The sequence below is a fragment of the Chroicocephalus ridibundus genome, chromosome 1 (genome assembly GCF_963924245.1).
Source record: "Chroicocephalus ridibundus chromosome 1, bChrRid1.1, whole genome shotgun sequence".
NCBI classification, from domain to species: domain Eukaryota; kingdom Metazoa; phylum Chordata; class Aves; order Charadriiformes; family Laridae; genus Chroicocephalus; species Chroicocephalus ridibundus.
Window position 1 is genome coordinate 161,966,293 of NC_086284.1, and position 20,467 is coordinate 161,986,759.

Below are 20,467 nucleotides of genomic sequence, written 5' to 3' on the forward strand. Positions count from 1 at the left end.
ATCTCAGTGTAGACAAGCAAAATGGAGTGGATGATACAAAGAAGAAGTATTTGATTAAGAAGCTTACTGAGTTTCAGACAATGAGGTACGGAAAACTGTGTACCTGTGTGGTACAGAAGGAACTATGTTTAAAATGGCTTGAGGGAGGGAATGTTACCTCGAATAAAGAGTGGTTCTAACTAAGAACATTTTAAACACCAATTAAATTATTATTGAACTGACTTTTGAGTTTGGACTGGTTTTCCTAAGATTATATTATGTACCTGTGCAAATGAGGAAGAAGGATGAAAAACAACCAAATCAAAACTTTCCTTGAAAATCTGTATTGGCTGTCAGGAGATTTGGCCTGGGCACACAGGAATAGGAGAACGCACACGCTTACTGGCTTTAAAGAGCTAGTGGAGAAGAAACAAACACACCTTTGCCTTTAATGTATCTGCCTTCTGGGGCTCCCCCAACCTATATGTTGTCCAGAGTGTCTCAGACATAGAAAGGCAGGAGTGAAAGATAAATTATTTGCTTTCGAAATTGGGAGGAAGCAGTGAAAGATTTTTGACTTTGAGGGGTGCTTCTGCATCAAGGGTCTGACTGAAGAGGATCGCATAAACACCTCTTTTCTTAGGATTGTACCCTAGCACTGTACACCTAGCACTAACACTAGCACTCTCCCAAGAGCAAGAGCAAAGTCTGTCTGAGAGCTTCACCCTGATCCAGCTTTGCTTAACTCATAAAGTTTCAGGGTTTTGGGGGTCCTGTTACTGTTCCTAAGTACTACTCTAAGCACCTGAATTTCTGAGTCTTCCCTTTCCTGGCCCACGGTCTTTCATGAGTGTTTTGCTTAGAGTTACTGCCTCTCTTTTCTGCCCCTCTCCAGCCTTTAGTTTTCCAATTCCTCCTCAGCCACAGTGTTGCATTCAGTGTCAATTATCTGAATTTACTGAACACATCAAACAAGCTCCAGTTTCACTTGGTATTTCATCTTCCTTTAGAGATTTATGTCTCCAATCTCTGCTAGATTACTGAGGCAAACAATTAATTCAATTAAGAAAATTATAGTAAATGATGCTGATTCTGTCAATAACATCCGTTTGCTACTTCTCAGAGGTTGCACTGTTTCACTCAGTGACCTCTTGTTCATGTACTTGAAAAAACATCAATCCACTTCTTATGATCACTTGTCAATCTTCCACTCATTATCTATCTTCTGGTTTTCTTTCCAAAAAAAAAAGAGAAAGTTTTTATAACTACAGGTGAGTTGTCTGAAGAAAGAAATTGTGAGCAGACTAAAATCATGGGCAGGATTATGCAAGGCCTGGTAGGTATGTATTAACACAAACCAAGAATTAACACATGCAATGTATTGAAGGACTGCAGACATTCAAATATTTCTGGTTTCAGGGGAAGAATTTTCTGATATACTGACATTTGGTATCCCTATAAAACATTTGGAACAGTAAGTTAAGACACATAAATGAAAGCTTTACAGCATTTTTATTTACATAATTGCATTTTAGATACTACCCACCATACATTTCTGGGTTATTCTAATGTTATGTGGTTGTTACACATTTCTCTTTGCCAGCATTAAAATGGCAAAAAGAAAAAGCAAAAATACGGCAGAAAGAAAGTAACTATGAAAGGTGGTCGTCTCTCAGCAGAACAAAAGATACTGCTTTGTGGGATAACACTGAGCAAAATTGACATCAACAAGTTTAGTTGCGTATAAGGTTGCTTTCAGGTTTCAGGACAAGTACATGAAACTTAGCTCTGTCTCATGCTTTTATGGGGGGCTGGCGAGGGCGGACGGGCAGCCCAAGCCTTTAGATATGTAATTCTGCTCTGGCAAGTGGCGAACCAGGAAACAAACCTCTTTTGCCAAAATCTTGTAACCATATCTATCTGTGTTCTCTTAGGTTATTATTCAGAGTATTTTCACTGAACAGAGATGCTTTGCAGAGGCTGAAATACAAATTCACAAAAACTGGCGTGATTCCCCCAAATATACAAAGGAGTATAGACATATAGGTGACCCAACCACAGCTTGTGCGATCCTTTTTCTAGTTACTCTGTTTAATTCAATCCAACATATTTCTGCAAAGCAAAACCACTATTATGGTGAATGATTTTCTGATAGTGCAGGGATATTTAAATGGACTCATCTTTTCTAAATGGAGGCTTCACCATCTGTTCTGCCCTTTCATTACAAATAGAGAGGGAACCTAACTCACTGCATCAGCATGTAAAGCCTAGCATCAAAATGATTTAGATGTACCTGTGTGTTCTTTATGCACCTGGTATGTTTTCTCACATACCAAACACAAATCAGTGGGAAGACCCAGCTCTTGTAACCTAATAAATTCTCTAATCTAGTGCCTTTTTTTCTTTCCCACAGCAGCAGAAATTGATGGCCAGTAGTTTGCATTTTATTAGGACAATTATGACCCTGTTGCTGTCCTGCAGGAGTTATATCTCTATTGGGCTGACAGTTTGTGATACCATTTACCTCTTTACAAAAAAACGAGCCTTGATTTCTATTCTTTCCCTCTTGCTGGGCCTACGTACACTTCATCATGGAGAGAAATCTTGTAGGAAATGTGCCGAGGATGTGTCAGACTGCTGAAAAGCTCTGTCCTTCCCCAAAGGATGCCACACAATCTCCTTGAGACCATTTAGAGAAGGAAAGGACCAGAAACTCCAAAATGCATCACACTGCATCATTTTTACTGCTTTAAATGACAAGATTTGCAGTAGGTTAGGAAAGGAAGTGCAAGTTAGCACATCTCATACTCTCTATACCAGGAGACTGATCGCATGCTCAGTGCAAACATTTATTCAAAGAAAACCCCCAGGGCCTACCTGTGTTGTAGCCCCTCCCAAGCGCTGGCCAGGGCCGATGATTCTTCCAAAGGTTGCCCAAATACCAATCACTCTGGTTCTCCACCAAGCCAAGAACCTGCTGCCCTGGAAATGAGCAAATTGCAAAAAGATCATGAGAGAAATGACAGTCAATCAACGGAAAACACACACAAAATCTGGAGAGGGACAGCCAGTGGAAAGAGAAGACAGAAGTTCGGGTGCTGTCTTCCTTTCAGGCATTTGGAAGATGCCTGCGTGTGTAACAGACAGCAAGCCTGGCACAGCAAACTCAGCACGGCTCATTTCTTTCCTTCTCCCCTGGCTGGTCTGAGTAATTAAACACTGTGGGAACCTTTGTCATGCTGACAAAAATATATCACCCAGACAAATCTGAATGCTGCTTGATTTTGGAATACAATGATGGAAAATCCTCCTAGTGAGAAGTAAGTGTTGGTAAAATCATCATCTAATATGAAGATCTGTTTATACTCTGATGGAGATAATATAATCGAAGAACAAGGCTTGGTATAACAAATTATTCTCTTCCCATGCTCCCCCACACTAGTTTCAGGTTTTTTTTTTTCTCGGTCACAAAGGAAATCCCTTTTGCTCAGGAAAATATTGGATTCTAAGAGTTTACCTACATAAGAAAGTTGCACTGCTTTAATTTAAGAGAGTAATTTAAAAGTCATTTAGGTAAGCCTGTGTGGAATGCTGCATAGAAATTATGATTTCAGTTTCAGACGGGCTTATTTTGGTTTAGCTTACATTGATTAGCAGCTGGCTTCAGCTAGAGTAAAACGTGTTTTAAATCAAATGTGTCTAGAAGGTTTGCACTGCTTGAAAATCAACTGAAAAATGAATGTTTGTATAGATAAGGACTTAATTATCTATCTGAAATGTGCTGTATAAAATGTAAATAAGAGAAGTGATTGAAATGATGCTCTGGTGATGGAGGATGGAGGGAAGGGGAAAACTTCATTTGGATCTAGTCAAAGCAAGGAGAGGGAATGGTGTTTTGACAGAGGTACCCGCTCAGTGAGGACACTAAGACTGGGATTGGAAATTATTTTGCAACCTTTTGAGAAAGCAATTAAGCATTATCCTCTGAAGGCACATTTTCAAATCCCAGATATGCTCATAAAACTGGGTCTATGGTCACCGCAGTGCACTGAAAGTATTAAATGATCATTATACGTTGCTTATGTAGGACCATAGCTGTATTACTAAAATTTCAGTATGGCCCAAGACAAGATTGGGCTGACAAGCAAGCCATAAAGACAGAAGTGATTCATTAAATTTTATAATTGGCTAAGAAGACGTTAGGATAGGTCAGGTGATGGCGGTACTCTCCTGTGGTATCTCAAATTCAGTGGAATGTCAGTAACCTCCACGTGTGTCTCGAATGCTGTTTCAAAGAGTGGGAGCAGCAGTGAGTGGCCAGTGCATATAACAAATAAATCAGAATATTACGAAAGCATTCAAGGAGTGAACAGAAATCAATCTAGAAATAACCTTGAGAGACCACCAAGTCCACTTCACACCACTATTCGGAATCATCCTACTCTATCCTAATTGCAACTTGCCAATCCTAACCAGGCCTCATTGTCTAATGATCCCTCTCCTTTTCCATTATATATTATATATAACATATATATATTTAATTTTTCACATTATACTCCATACATCATTTTTTAAGAAGGTGGAAAATCTGTGAGAAAGCAGAAAGGATCATATAAAAGACCACCACGCATTTATCACTTCATTGGCACTACTGAAAACTGGTAGTATCAACAGAATGCAACGCACAAGAGAATGAAAGAAATGACAAGTTAGAGGCAGACGCATCCTAAGCAACTGATGGTTTGTTCATACAAATAAACTGTAGCATCTCTCAACCCGTGAGACATATGGAACACACTAGACAGCACATGAGGCGTCGCAAGCCATATATTGTGAGGAAATATGAAAAGGATCTCAACTGGCTGAAAAACGTCTCACCCAAAAAAGGCTGAAGGGCACAATTTACACCAACACTTGTTGATTCCAAGCTGGAAGACTGCCTGTTCTTTATAATCACACCCTTACAGATGAGGTAGAATAAATCAAAATAAGAAAGTACCACGGCTAGTAAAGGATGAGAGAAAAAAATAAAATAAAAAATGCAGGTGCAGCTGGGCTGGAATGGATTGGCACAGCTGGTAGGAAGAGAGTCACCCTGCCCATATTCTAACAGTGCATTTCACAACTCAGCAGTCCCCAGATCCTTCTCAGGATAGTACTGCTAACATCAAAAGAAATGTTAGAATTCTATTTGCAAGAAGCAGATACTGAACTTCCTTACCATGGAGCACCAATCTGCTTTCATTATTTTAGCCCTGTGCATTTCCCAACAAGCCACAGAGTTCAGCCTTCAAACTGATGAATAATAAGAAATGTGCAAACCTTGCTGCTTGTTAATGGTTTTCCTTTCCCACCTACCAGTCCAAAATCTCAGTTCTGACAACATACCCCTGAAGTACCTATTTCTCAGTTATTATTTCTCATCCTAAGATAAACTGAAAAGGCTCAGGAAATTATGTTCACGTGTATTTATTGTAGCTGTATCACTTCCATCCTCTTTTTCCCTTTATTTTTGAAGATACCCAAACAAATCCTGCTCTCACCAGTATTCCTTGAGGCTTGATATGGAACACGGATGAAGGCAGAAATTAACATCATGTAAGCTTTAGGGCTTAGATACATGGATCAGATAATGTGACTTACTGTGTAGCAACTGAGGTGGAATAACCACCTGTACACGTCCTTTTAGCTTGTCAGAAATACAAAGTAAAATGTGTTAGCTAACACACTTCAGTTTGCTTTTGCAATGGCCTGGGAACGCGCACATGTTCACGTACCGTCCTAGGGTAGAGCGTTATGCAACTTGTCAGGCTGTTGTTACTCTTGCTGCTGTCTAAAAACCTACTAGGCAGATGTGATGGCTTGTCTCCCAAGCCACTTTGGAGAAAGTTATGAAGATATGCTTTGTATCTTCTCTAGTTATATTTCTGTTTTCTCTAGGCTGGAATAGTGCTGCTATCTCTGCCAAAGAATGATGTATTTTTATTTCCCTTTACATTGTCTCTATGATCTTGACTTAGGGCAAAAGTGATCAGGAAACCAGAACTTCAGCTGCATAGCAAATATTAATGGTTCCAAAAAATGTTTTCATTCTGAATCAGTACAGAGAAAAGAAATTCAGAAATATTCTCTGGGAAAAAATCCCCAAATATTTTGATCTGAAGATACTAAAATAACCACATCTAAACATAGAACCCTCCTCATTTTAAATATATCAAACAATGTGACACATAATACAGATGCATAATATATACCATACATACCACATTATTCTATTTATTTAAAAGTTCAAACAAAATAAAATCATAAGTCCTACCCTGCAAATTTTTAACAACTAAAAATGTTTCACTCAAAGCTTTCATCAAAATTATTTCATATTAATGAATGATTGTGAAGATATCTGTCCGTTGTATCTGAGCATTACCTGTTATTTATTTACTTTGTCAAATGCATTAGGAAGCTATAGAAATGAGGCACTGGCCAAAGCAATGCATGGTGTCGAGCAGGCACAATGAAGGCTCCCCTTGTCCACAGTTCCCTGACCATCCATGGGCCCCAACCTGTCCCTCTGCCACTCTTCACGCCCTACCTGCAAGGTGCCTGCCCTTCTGCGGAAGCTTCCACCAGCTTTATTCCACCTCTGATCACACCGCAATCTGAATTCGGATTTTCCAAGGAGGAAGACCAGAGTTCCTTCCCACCATGGCCTTTTGTAAAAGGCAAGGATAAAAGAGTTATGCGAGTTACGCTTCCAGCAAATGAGAACACGGTGGCTACCATAATGAATTTGAATCGTTCGGCATTCTGAGCTGCCTGTTTCTTCTTCCTAAGAGTTATTATAATAAAATACCATCGCTAACAGCAAAAGCTCTGTCATTGTTTTCTGCGGTGGCCCTGCAGTTATGATTAAGTGCACTCCTCTCACTCCCTCTTACTCCAGGCACAAGTTAGCTTATGAAAATGAAGCTGTCTTTCTTACTTATTCATACATCACCACTAACAGCCAGACAACAGAAAACAAGGCTATGATTCTGGCATGACCACGGTGAAAAATTACCGAGCAGGCAGAATTACAGCTGGATTGCCGGGAACGGGGCTGTATGCTGCCTAGCCGCGGGACGAGACTTCTCCAGAAGGCAGCTGCACAGCTACAGCATTTTGCACAGTACAGCTCCCTGACAGCTCTCGCATGATGAGACGTGCTTCTCTCCTTGCAAAAGCTTAGCTTGTCACTGGGAAGAAGTTTCCATGGAAAAACAGATACTTCTGAGCCTGACAACTCAATGCCTTCGATTCTGTTTTCCCTTCATAGATTTTTGGTGGCTAACGGATGGAAAAGCATGATCCTCTAATTCAGGCACTAAAGGGGACTCCAGATGTCATCTCAGCTCCTAGCTCAGATACTGATTTCTTGGGTGACACTGGACAGGTCACGTAACAGCCTCTTGCTCGATTCCCCCTTAATAAAAATGGGGATAACAATAACTTTACCCCTCTCCCATTTTGCCTGTCTCACATATTGTAAATATAAGACTTCTGAGGTAATAACTGTGTGCTGGTTTCTACTGAAAGCATAACAGCAGCTGCCTGTGGCCAGGCTGAAGCTCCATCCAGCACAGTATTGTGTCTCCAGCAGCAGGGAGTAGCAGCTGTGCAATACGGAGCACAACGGGGCAGCTGTATGGTGGCACTTCTTAATAGCGGTCCTCCGGCTTCCAGTAACTTGTGGCACACGACACATCTGAAGAATAATCAGCTTTTATTTATGTTAAGTCTGGCATCTGCTAATTTCATTTGGTGCCCAGTACAATCTTGGTGCCTCTGAACAATATTTTCCTATTCTGCCCTGATTTTTCCCAGTCTTAGACAATTCTGCCTTCTCTAAAGTCTTTGGTACAAAGGGCCCTAGCCTCAGTTCTTGCCTTAAGGTATTTTGCTATTACAAACTATAATAATAATATTAAAAAATTATAGTTATTGCAACTACTTGCAACATCTTTAGTGGAAGCCTTATTTTTTTCCTTTTTTGGGCCCACAGCAAATAATTTGGGTGAGCTGCACTTTTTGTGGTCCTCAGGACGTCAGGCAGTTTCCGGAAAGGAAAAATAAAAAGGCACGTTAGAGTGGTGGGAAGGGGTGGGGTGGGGTGCCACCTTTTGATCGCCCATGGCCAAAAGGTGAGCTGGTATCCCATGAGAGATCAGCACAGCTCTCCTGGTTGTTACATTTGCAAGGTTTAGTTGTATGTGATACAGGCCTCCGAAGTGAAAAGCAAGTGCAAAGTATTTTTCAGCCTTTAAAAACATAAGAAGTAAGCAACTTCTACACCGTGGAGGTTAATAAAGGAGAACACAGCAGAACTCTGTCTTGCTACTTCTAACTACTTTAACAGCCGTGGTTTAAATCATTAGGAATTTAATACAGACACGAATGCTGCAGCCTCAGCCAAGTACTGCCAGAGCAATGCATGTCTTCAGTGTAAGCTGAAAGAACAGGAGAAGGACTCAACAAGAATTTAAGATTCAAGCTTGGCAGGAATCAGGAGAACCGCAGAGTTCTGCTCCCAAAATGGGAAGCAGAAATAGAGAATAAAAAGGTGACAGGAGGGAAGAGGGGAAAAGGTACATACTCTGAATGCTGGAACATTTCTAAATTGGCCAGTACCAAGTCTGATGAACATAGAACTAGCTGAATCTATAATGGTAAAATGAAGCTAAGTTACTTTCTGCACGACTCGGAGTTAAAATCTTTCATTAATGTCCTTTTTCTCTTCTCTCCTTCTTCTAATTTCTTTTTCTTTATCCTTTAAACATCTGCATAAGACACCCTTCCTTTCTGAAATGTGTGAGGCCGCGTCCTTAGCTGGTATAAATCTGCATGACTTCAGTGAAATCTGTACTTACGCTGATTGATACTGGCTGAATGTGTTGCACTCCCTGTTAAGTCCTGCCTGAGTGACTGACCCCTTCTCTATGGCCTTCCCGTCCCTGATCTTGCACTGCTTCACACGAAATATGTGGCTTCTAAAATCTTCCACTCCTCCTGCCACATCTCTCATCCACCTCTTCAGATCACTGTCAAGTTCAAGCTTTTCATCCTCACTATTGATGCCCTGTGCAATTCTTGTGCTGTCTATATCAATTCATGTTTCTTCCTGCTCCCAGACTCACTCCTCTCTTCTACTGCCGTGTCCTCTCTCATGCCTAAAAAAGACGCTGTCTTCTCATGCAACAAATGCCCTGGATTACCTCTGAAAATATATTTCAAGCCCAAAACCTCAGCATTTTCCTCTATAAAGTTTTTAGAAATTTTACCATGAATCCAGTATACAATATGCACATGAAATCTTATATGTGCACTATAACACAAGTCTGCCTGTCCCCAGAAACACAGGACGACATTTTCTCATATGCCTGGATATGCCAGTGCAGGATACACCACGGTCAACAGAATTGAATACTTTAACCTCTACTGTGCATTTATTTCACAGGTGTGCATACGCATAACAGGTGTATGCATTATATATGTATGCACACATACGCATGCATATACATGCACACATACACATATTTACATTCATAAAAATATACAGATAAGTCTGTGTATATTTACAGGCAGGTATAAGAAAAGGCAGTCTCTACTATGAAGTGCTTCTTTTTTACAGGTGGAAAACTCAAATTTCAGGGAATAATGCTTCCTACAAAAGTTTACCCTTTTTATTTGATATTTGCATCAAATCATAGAATTATAGAATGGTTTGGGTTAGCAGGGACCTTAAAGACCATCTAGTTCCAACCCCCCTGCCCTGGGCAGGGACACCTCCCACTAGACCAGGCTGCTCAAAGCCCCATCCAGCCTGGCCTTGAACACCTCCAGGGATGGGGCATCCACAGCTTCTCTGGGCAACCTGTTCCAGTGCCTCACCACCCTCACAGTAAAGAATTTCTTCCTGATATCTAATCTAAATCTCCCCTCTTTCAGTTTAAAACTGTTACCCCTTGTCCTATTGCTACATTGCTGTTTCCCAACAGCCATTAGCCCTTCTTACTGGACTAACTGCTCATAGAGTGAAACTGCAGGGACAGTTATTAAGGAGTAACTTGGATGAGGGGGAGGCCAAGGAGTAGCTCACTGAAGTTACCACTGGACTGTCTCAGGAGGGAGCATCACATTGGACAGCACACTGATGCCAGGAGAGGAAGAAAGGAGACAGGCAGTGAACACCTGATAAGAAAGGAGCGTAGATAAGTGAAGCAGAAGTAGATACAGTACATCAAGGGTAGGGAAAGACAAGGTGGACCACGCTGAGTCAGTGAAGGAGAAAGAAGCTAGTGAAAGGAATAAAGGAAGACACTGGCAATGCTGGAACAAGGACCTAAAGCAATGCTATCAGCTGACTTCTGGATGTACTCAGAAATGGTGATGTGGCCAGGGCAAAAGAAGTTACAGCAACTTGTGCCAAAGAAGAAGAATAACTCAGCGAGAATTATTCTTCTACACGTACAGAAAGAAACGTGACAAGTGTTTTGTAGGTGGTAGGAGGGAGGATTCAAAAGGCACAATCATACACAAAAGATGATCAAGAGGATGAAGTACACAGAATTGGACCAAGAAAGGTTGGGGTAAAGAGCTAACTCTTTGATTCATCTTCATAAGGAAAGATGAAAGAATTAAATCCATCAAAAGAAGAGAATATATTTGGTTTCTGCACATCTTCTCTTCTCCTCCAAGGAGCTCGTTAGAAAAATGAAGAGGACGGTGAGGAGTCCAGCTAACTACAGTAAAGCTAGCAAATCTATCATTAGTGTTTGCAGCACTTTCATCTGCAGAATTTCAGGGAAATGGATTCTCAGCAGCCGAGCCCAAGAGAGTAAGCATAGAAAAAACCTTTTACTTTGGAACAAAACTTTTTGAGGTTTTCTGTGACAATGGCAAGGCTTCGTGTGCCCATGACAACAGGGCTGCTGTGTTGGCAGCAAGTTAAGAAGAATTCGAAGATGTTATGATTTGGACATGCACAGAAGTTTTTGCTTGTTTTCTACCTGGCAGGAAATGATCTGCCTGATGCTTTGTCAGGAAATGTGCTCTACCGTGGAGTCTGGGGAAGAATGAACTTGGCCACAGAAACTCTTGTGAAATTGTAAGCCAGACCAGAAGGGATGCCCATACCAGTTTCAAGTGCTGCTAAGCCTTTCCTTCCTTACCTCATTTTTTATGTCATGGTTTATAGCACAAAATGCCCCAGCAGCAGAAATGACATCTAATTAACAGCAATAGGAGACTTGAAATGAACCCTCTTTGAGGTGATGGGTGTTCTCTCCTAACCAGGCTGTAGGAGGTCGGTGAGATGTACTCGTTGCTCTGACTACACACCTCACTTTTTTAGTCACACCAATGGCAGTGTAAAGATTGTGTGCCCCGATACTCCTTTTTCGTCATCATGGTCTCCTTTTTAATTTTTAATTTACTCAATATAAAACCCCACACTCTTACAAAATTGAAAACTTCTTGCTCTGAAAGCAGCAAAACGTCCCTGTGAACACAGTGAATTCCAATTCACTAGTTCTAATATTCAGGCATTGGTGTGAGAGAAAAGATATTTTTAAAAGACTGTGCTCAGTGTTTCAGGAACATACAAGCTATTAAAATCATGGCTTGAATTTGTGCTGTGCAGGAATACGTGATCACTGAACAAAAAATGCCGCCTTTTTTGATGCCAAAGATAATGCAACAAAACTGTCTTGGAGGAGTGTGTGAAGAGCATGAAAGTAACTGTTCATGCACCATGACTGCCTGTCACAACTGTACCAATTTTACGAAGGTGATAAGGTCTTGATATGCATATTTTGGTTGGCACAAACCCCATCTGTGAAATGCATCTCAGTAATGGGGAGCTGAGCAGCAGGCTGCAATGTGTAATCAAGAACCCAACTCTTACGCAATGCCTGTCATTAGTAGCGCTTTACAAAGGAAAGGAGAGACCTGCTTACAGGAGGAGAAACTGAGGCACATGGTGATGGAGTGACATTTCCAAGGTCACCAGGGAGGTGACTCGTAATCTATGACTTGTGAAACCCAGAGCACTGCCCTTAGATACTGAGAGAAACCATCCTTTTTAACAGCCTAGTTCCTAAATTGCCACTGCCAGTTATCATTTAGAAATTCCCTCTCAGCTAGTCCTTCGAGCAGCTGTCAGCTTACTGGGTCCACTGATGGCTGAGTTTTTCTTGCCACATCCCTGAACACTATGTTCTGCTCTGCCATAGATTTACTTTGGGTACGTCCCTTGGGACTCTGGACATCACTTTCTTCTTGACGTTCAGGCAGCTGCTCATTTCAGCTGTGACGAAGTAAACCTTAAGCCGCCTCTGTTAACTGAACACGCTTAACTCAGATTCCCATCAAGGTAACAGGTTAGCAGCCGGCTGTTTGTTCCTCACTTGCGTTCTGTAAAATGAAGATAACACCACTGCTTCACTACACTTCATCGGGTTTCAGTAATCAGTGTTTGAGGTTTTTGGAAGAGTAAACTGCTGTTGATTAGCAATGAATTAGAGACAGAGGGTAAGAGCTTTCTAATATTCCAGAGACTGTTCATGGAAACTGTGCACAGCTTCCTACTTTGTATCCTTTTTGGCAGTTATTGTATATAAACAGCAAGATATTAAACCCCCTTCCTTTTTATTTAAAAGGAACAAATCTTGTAAATCAAGGGTCACAGCAGAATTGTTTGTAAGCAACAAATCAGTAGGTGTGTAACATAAGTACTTTCTCTGAGGATCAGAGAACTCCCAGAATGTAGAAGCAGTGGCAGAAAAAAACCCACGATGAAAAATATGAAAAAGATTAGTTTTCTGGTGACAAGTAAAAAAACCAAACCATACCAAACCAGAAAAAAACAGTGCCATATTTAGTAGAAAAGGGCTGTAGTCAGTCGCCCACTGAATGGGAAAAAGGTTGCCAAGTTATTGTCTGTGGTGTTGAAATACAACTATGTTGACATTATTTTTCCCCTTTGTTGGCTTCAGTTCTGCTAAAAAATAAACAAGCTCTGCATTTCCCTTTGGCTATGTGGCTTTACCGGCCTATGCAAATTTTTCATAATGGAAATTCAGGAGTCGTCTCTTCAGTAGACACAGATTGCAGTAAGATGCTGCTACCTGCCTAGCACTTCTTGCCAATGCTATTAATAGCACTTACTATACTGACAATTGGTTTATGTAAACAGCTCACCTTATCATTTTAATTATGGGCCTCAAGACAGGTTAGAGTTCACAAACACTACAGCTAAGCATTATTTATATATCAGGAGTATCAGATGGCAAGATGACACAGCAAACACATGTAAACATTTGTTCACATCTAATGACGAAGCACAATTAGTCTTATATTGGAAAATACAATAGAGCTCTGTTACCAAACAATAACCTGCTCTTTTGCATCTTGAGCCTACAGAATAAGAGATGCTTCTGCCTGATATGACAAAACAGTGGCTGTACCAGAAGCCTCATGCTTTACTGATGAGCTCGAGAGTCTTGGGATCTGTTCCTCATTCTAATGTTGACCGGCTGTGCAATCACAGATGGGTCACCTCTTTGTTGAGCTTCAGCCTCTCTGAGTCTGATTCTGCAGTCAGGCTAAATAGCACATGTGCATATAAGAAGAAAAGAACAACCTGGAGAACAGAATGGAAAATTTTATCCTGACACGGTGTTGCAAGTTATCTTGTCAGCAAGAGATGAAGCACTGCAAATACCTAATAAACGTGCAGAGAATTGCTCTTAAATGTAAGCACCACTATTCTTTCTCTATGTTCTTCTCTGTCTTCTAACCTGTACCCTGGAGATACCTGGGTTTACAGGACAAAGGGGTTGCGATGTTCTCTTGCTGAAAACGTGTCTACTCGTAAACTCAACTCAAAATCATATATAGCATTGACTCAGTTTTGCCAGCATGTAATAACCCTGTCCAATACTACAGGGTCAAGACTGGCACAAAGATAAAATTATGAAGCCACCACTCACGTAGTCTAAGAATCCCGTAAAGCTTGGAAAAAGCAATATTCTTCATTCTTCGGTCTTTTGCAGATCAATCTCTATGGATAGTTCCAGATATTTCAAGATGTTTAACTAAAGTCCACCTCAGCACTGACATTTCCCTCTTTTTCCTGTTTATTGCCTTAGCACTGAGAGATGCCGGTTGTTCTGAAGAACTTCAGAGCAAAAAGGAAGAAGGCCGTCTCAACTGAGTAAAAGGATAAAAACAAGTGTTCTGAAAATCAAGTTAAGCTCCTTCTCCCTCTGTGTTGTTTAATTATTTAGTTAGTGCAGGTCTGTCTTTGACTGAGACAAACAGATGAAAAATGTGAGCCAAATAGTACACAGAGAGTACACAGAATTTTATTGTACAGCCCTGAGCCAAAGAAACTTTAAAGTGTTACAAAAGAGTTAAAGTCTGAAAGCAAAGAGGTGAGAGAGGAGCAGAAGGTGCCAGTTTCATTAAGTAGATATGTTGATGATAACGGGAAGAAAGGGCAAGACTCACTGTCCACTGAAACACAACAACTCCCATAATGTATTCTGCACATCATATCGTTCAAGCCTCTAATATTTCATTCATTGATTTTATTGTCAAATGAAAAGGCGCTTGTTCCAAGTGGCATTTAGCGAGACAGATAGGGAGAGACCCAGACTTCATTACTGGGATTTTGCTCTCTGGATAATGTTGACATTATATGGGTAAAAAGCAAAAAGAGTGCAAAAGCCTACCAGTCCCAATGTTTAGAAAAGTCTCTTTGGTTCTCTTCCCGAAAGCTGAGGGGCTTTTTACCTGGTCAGACTGCAGTCTGCCTCACATGTCACATGGCTCACATGCCTGTGAAAAGGCATAACTCAAACTTCTCAGGCAAGTGCTTTGAGGCAGGCTTTGTTAGTCTAGGATTCAACTTTTGTGCTGAATGCTGTTTTCCACTATAGCAAGAGAGAAGATCAGAAGAGAACTCTACAAACTATTAAACTTTCTGGCATCCATTTTTAAGGAAATATTCAGCATTGTGCTTACACAACAGAGAGGACATACATATATGTATTCAGTTGAGGCTGCTCTCTTTTGCCTCAGCAGTAAATATCATCAGAGAAAGCCTGTAAGTGTGTTTACTGACGCTCAATAGTTACAAGTGGTTGCGCCAATTGAGAGGCAAAGAAGAGCTCAGAGTTCCTTTCAGCCACAGAAATAAATGTATGGAAAAGTCAAACACCAGAAAGAAGGAAACACACATCTGTATGGGAGTTCAAAAAGCACCCCAAAACAAGCTGTCTGTTCCCAAATCCACCTAGTAGAGTGGAATACTGAAACAGTGTTGGTGAGAAAAAGCACTCCAAACCTTGCTGTCTTTGTAAAGAACTAGAGGAGGAAAATGCAGACAGTAAAAGCAGTTTCTGGAAGAAAATCCAGACCTTTCCTTCTCAGAGAAGTATCCTCCTCAGTGAATTAGTTATGATCATTCCTCTTATTCTCCCTCCCTTTCTAGCCTCACTACTTTTGCATTCCTGGTGCCCAGCAGCATGGCCTCACCAAGAAGCTGTCTGCAGCCAGATGCAATGGACACTTTTTTAAGAGATAGGAGAAGCTGGTTCAAACCCTTACAGGATGGAAAAGAGTCTGCGAGCAGGCCTTCCCTCTTCTGGCCATCTGCTCCTTCCCCTACATTAGTATGTAAAACGTAGCACTAGCACCCCACAAACTCTCCTTCGTGCTCTTCCTCTGTAATGAGGTCAACTTGTTTGGACCTTCTAAAAGGTTAGGTGCAGGACAGTAAAGATGCAAAATGGATTTATGCTGAAAATAGCTGGCAGTTGTCCGGTTTGACCAAAATGACAGCATCTGTAGGCAGGCACAGCAGCAGAGCTTCAAGTGCCTGCGTGTTGCGGCTAAAAGCAAGGTGCCTATTAGCAGCTTGGGAAAACTTCTGTGATCTGCTTTGCTAGTTAAGTGTATAAGCTCCATCTAGATTTAAATTTAAACAATAATGTCCCTTTGATAACCTGAGCCCAGTTTCACTGCTTCTTTTTTTTTTTTTTTAAAGTGATTTTTATAGCAAGGTTTAGGGTGCAAGCTTTCCTTCAAAAATGCTAAAGAGAAGAATCAAAATGATCAGCTCAAATACTGAAAATGTCAAACCATACTTCCACAATAAAATGAGAGGGAGGCATGAAAGTACTAAGAAATCCGAGGACATCGAAATGCAGTAAGCCAGCTGTGCAACCACTGCAGGAAAGCATGCAAAGGGCAGGGAGTTACCGTATCAGTTAATGCCCTTAATCTCTACTAATGCATGAAGTGTAAGCAACATTTCTTTTACGAAGCAGTAAGATGCTGTTATGAGTTTTGAATCTATCTTGCATCTCAATGAATTCTGTAATCAAAAGCAAATCAAAAGAGCAAATCAAATATGAGTAAATTTCCCGTTACTTAATTCTCGTCACCTGTCTAGGGACAAGATGGAAAACACTATAAAAATTGAAAGCTGCAAAATGGCCTTGGCTAACTCACTCCCTCATAACCACAGACATTAGATGACACACTGTACTTGCTCTTAAAAAGGGAACAAATGCATGAGATAAATAAGATAAAGGAAATTATCCGCAACCTATCTGTATGATAAGCCTCTTTTGCGTAAAAAAAGGTATTACAAAAGTAAGGGCTTCATTCTCTGTCTTCCTTGGGGAGAAAAAAAAGAAGTCCCTCACCCACCAGCTGATCACAAGACAGACCCTTTATCAGCTCGTAGTGCCATGTAGTGGAAGCTGATGTCACCTTTTTGTCAGTCATGCTGCAGATCTATTAAGCACCATAATAAATACAAATTACAATAGAAATACATTTAATACTTTAGCAAATTAAAAATGGATTGCCTTTCAAGTACTGAAAAATAGCAACAAATTAATATGCATTTGCAGGTCAGAAAGGCAATAAATCAAAAAAAGGGATGATGTAGATGACAATTTTGGCTGCGTATTGGGAAGATCAGTAAAACCCAGTTAAATCGAGAGATGAAGTCTTGGCTTCCATTGGATGTAACACTGAAAGAATTAATTCAGACCACAGTCACATAAGCACTGTACAAGCAAGCACACTAATTTGAAAAATTATCACCCCATAGCAGAAGTTACTGCCTACCTAGTCCATCTCAGCGTACAGCCATCTGGATTAGCTGCAGCCCTCTTCACTGGCCCTTTATAATGGCTGTATGGAGAGTGAGAGGGACTGCGAGTCCCCATAAAATCTGTTAATGCAGCTCACGGAAAAGTAATGAAGAGATGATGGCAATAATTTCTTAAATCACGCCAAGCAATATTGTCAAGCTATCAGTTTATGCCTCCGAACGCATACAGTAAATGGGACATTTACAGTTAATCTGTTCTAATCTCTAGAAAAGGTAAATCCCTTGTTAGCACTGAGGACAGATTCTATAACCTGGTAGATTTGTGAAAGTCTCATTCAGTATCTCACTTCAGCTTCCACCTCTGCCCTTTTAAAAGACAAAACTGACCTTCTTTCTCTAGGATTCTTTCCTGGAAGTGCACAAATATTGTACCTGCTCATAAAATCCAACTGTGTAGTCCCAAACAGGCAGACCTGCCCAAGATTTACCCTTCACAAAGAAAAGATAACATAAGTGGCTCCAAATAACTCTTGCGAAATCATCTGTGCACAGATTTTTTTTCAAATGCACCTGAACTAACTCTTATTTTAGTCCATCCAGTTCCAGCCTCCTTCTGGAGGTGACTTACGCATCCCTTTGGGGCATTTCTTAACTCCCCACTTCATTAGTGCAACTTTTAGCTTAGATATACACTTGTTCCCTACCATGCCCTAAGGGTTTTCAGAAATGAACCTCTTTTTCACAAGGTTGTTTTACTTCTGATTTGTATGATTTTCTCTCTGTGTTCAATGCTGGAAAATACGGATTGTCAACAGCGCTTTGTAAATTGGCGTTAAGAAATGTAGGGATCATTTTCAATGGTACATACACACTCAAAAAACAAAAAAAAAAGTAAAAGAATACAACACCCACTCTACAATACATGAAATGCCAGTTTCTTTCCTTCTAGAATAAGATGTGACCTTCTGACTAAATCTAAAGCTCTTACTCTGTCATTTAGGCTCAGCCCATTAATTGCATGAGGAAACAAAGTCCAAGGCATAGATCAAATTCTGGGACAGCCTTCCATTTGTTATCACCACATGAAGAGGAACTCAGCTCCTGCCTTCCCATGAAAGGAAAATAAACAATTTCCCATTTAAGCTTGTAAGATCAATGCTGCAAGAAGAGAAATGTGCGAGTATGCATACACTGAAGGAAAGGAAGATTTATGTTAAGATGTGACTTAAGACACTAAGGCATTAATAAGAGATCATTATCTGTTTTGGAGGTGGAGAAAAGATCTTCTATATATCATTACCAGATTCTGATCAGCTCTAGAAAGTGTAAAGTACTAATGTTATTTCATTTCACAACAGATGGGAAGGTTCACCCCTCAGAAAGACTGAATGAGGGCTGACTCAACAGCACCCATAAATTATTAACGAATTTGAAGGATTTTTCCTTTCCTCTTTTTCCCCAAGTCCTCTAAGCTAATTTTGTAGCTAATGCAAGGACAGATCTGAGGGAGTAATTATCAAGCAGGTACGACAGGATTAAGTAAATGCTGTATGACAAGACAATGCTGGGCTTCTCTCACTGAACCACTACATAAATTATTTGTGGTCAGGATTAAAGTATTTAATTAAATCATCTTTGTGTAGATGAAACATGAAAATTATTTTTTAAATTGCTGCAAGAGAGAAAAAAAAAAAAACTTCCCTTCGTTTGCTTCTTACAATCTATTATTGAGTCTGTAGTTCAAAAAACAAAATGATCAAAACAGCAGTGACTCACTGGCAAGAGCATTAGGATAAATCAACGTACCTTGAAAGTTATCTCCTTGCATACTCTTCTCCCCCAGCCAAGATGACTGCAATGTTATGCAAACGCGTTACTGGAACAAGGACAGCTTCCAGACCAGAAAGGTAGTGTCCCTCTGTGGTCTGAGTGGTTTACACACAGGAATTCTCCTTAATGTAAAGTCAGTCACTTCGGTGAGCTCTTACTAAACATTAGCAGTCTGCTAGCAGACTCAGAGAGAGAAAAGGGATTGTCAATTTTTTGTTTTACACAAATGATAGTGGGAAGTAAGGGAAGTCTTCCTATTTAAGAAAAGAAGAAGCGTGTGTAGAACAAAGGATTTTTTTGACGTCTGAGAACAACAAAGGGGAAAAAACCCAAATTTAAGACCTAGCTCCTCGTCCTGAGGTGTATTTCTGCAGTACCAGAAGGAAGAACCAACACTGTGGATAGAGTTGCTCAGTTAAGGTCAGTAGGTCCAAAACATCCTCTGCCTCTCTTATTGCTGTGAGACACAGCTAGCCTAGGACAGGAGAACTGAGAGAGACATACCTAGAGTTTTATGGACTGTACTGAAGAATATCTGAAGTGGTAGCTGAGCTGGGGCAAAGGGAAATTTCTTTGGTTCCGTGAAAATGTTTTTTGAAGTCACATTTAGCAAACTGTTCTGAGAAATGAACATCTGAGCTTGGTTTGCCTTCATTTGGCTGCAGAATTGAATGAAATAATCTAGTTGGTGGATAAAATGCAAGGATTTGGACTTAATTCTCTAGCCACTGTCAACTAGGATGGAAGGACTTCAAGCTATTTGTTGTTATTTGGACTAGCATCTTGGCTGGAAGAAAACCCAGTGGGGAAGAATTGAGTTGGTTATTAATGCAAATCCTTAACATCTCCCTTCAGAAGATAAAGGTGTTGCCATTTTTCATACTGGATGTCTACTTCTTATTGAAGAAAGCAAGTCAATCCTTTTGGGTTTTTTCTTTTAATTTCAAGCCATAACAAAAAGTAGAAAAAATAATAATTTGTAGAAAATCATTACAGATGCGTCAAATAACAAAGTACTATGAATTGATTTTTACGTCTAACAAACCTTGTCAGAGTCCCTTTAAATGACAGCTAAGAGGGAAAATCTACTTCCAGTTAATCTTTATTATTCCCTCTGCTGTATGGAAGGTGAAATAAATAATTTTCTGAAGGGGAAAGGAAAGAAAAATAGATAAAACAAATATTATAAATTATTATTAGTATTATTATTATTTCTTCCGTCGTGGTTTTGGCCGGATTGGCCAAGCAGAACAACAGATGGCCCTTCCCCTCCCCCCTCCTCAGAGAGGAGAGGAAGAGATAAGGAGATTTATGAGTTTAGAAGAAGAACTAAACTACTTTAATGAAATAATAATAAATAAAAAAAATAGTAAATAATAATAGAATAATAAAAATTAAAGAAAAAAAAAGTATACATTATATACAAAACCGTATCCAGCTCCTGGGATGACGATCGCGTCACCAGCAGACACAGGGAAAGTCCCAGACTGGAGT

General features: G+C 40.3%; 1 protein-coding gene across 4 annotated transcripts in view; it reads right to left on the bottom strand.

Moving 5' to 3' along the window:
- The window catches only part of LARGE1 (LARGE xylosyl- and glucuronyltransferase 1), a 291,365-nt gene that overhangs the window by 68,205 nt on the left and 202,693 nt on the right, over positions 1–20,467 (bottom strand). For all 4 annotated transcript variants that reach the window (XM_063321577.1, XM_063321581.1, XM_063321576.1 and 1 more), the window contains one exon: positions 2,857–2,961. In XM_063321577.1, coding sequence (XP_063177647.1) covers positions 2,857–2,961 — 105 coding nt within the window. The remainder of the gene's footprint in view (positions 1–2,856; positions 2,962–20,467) is intronic.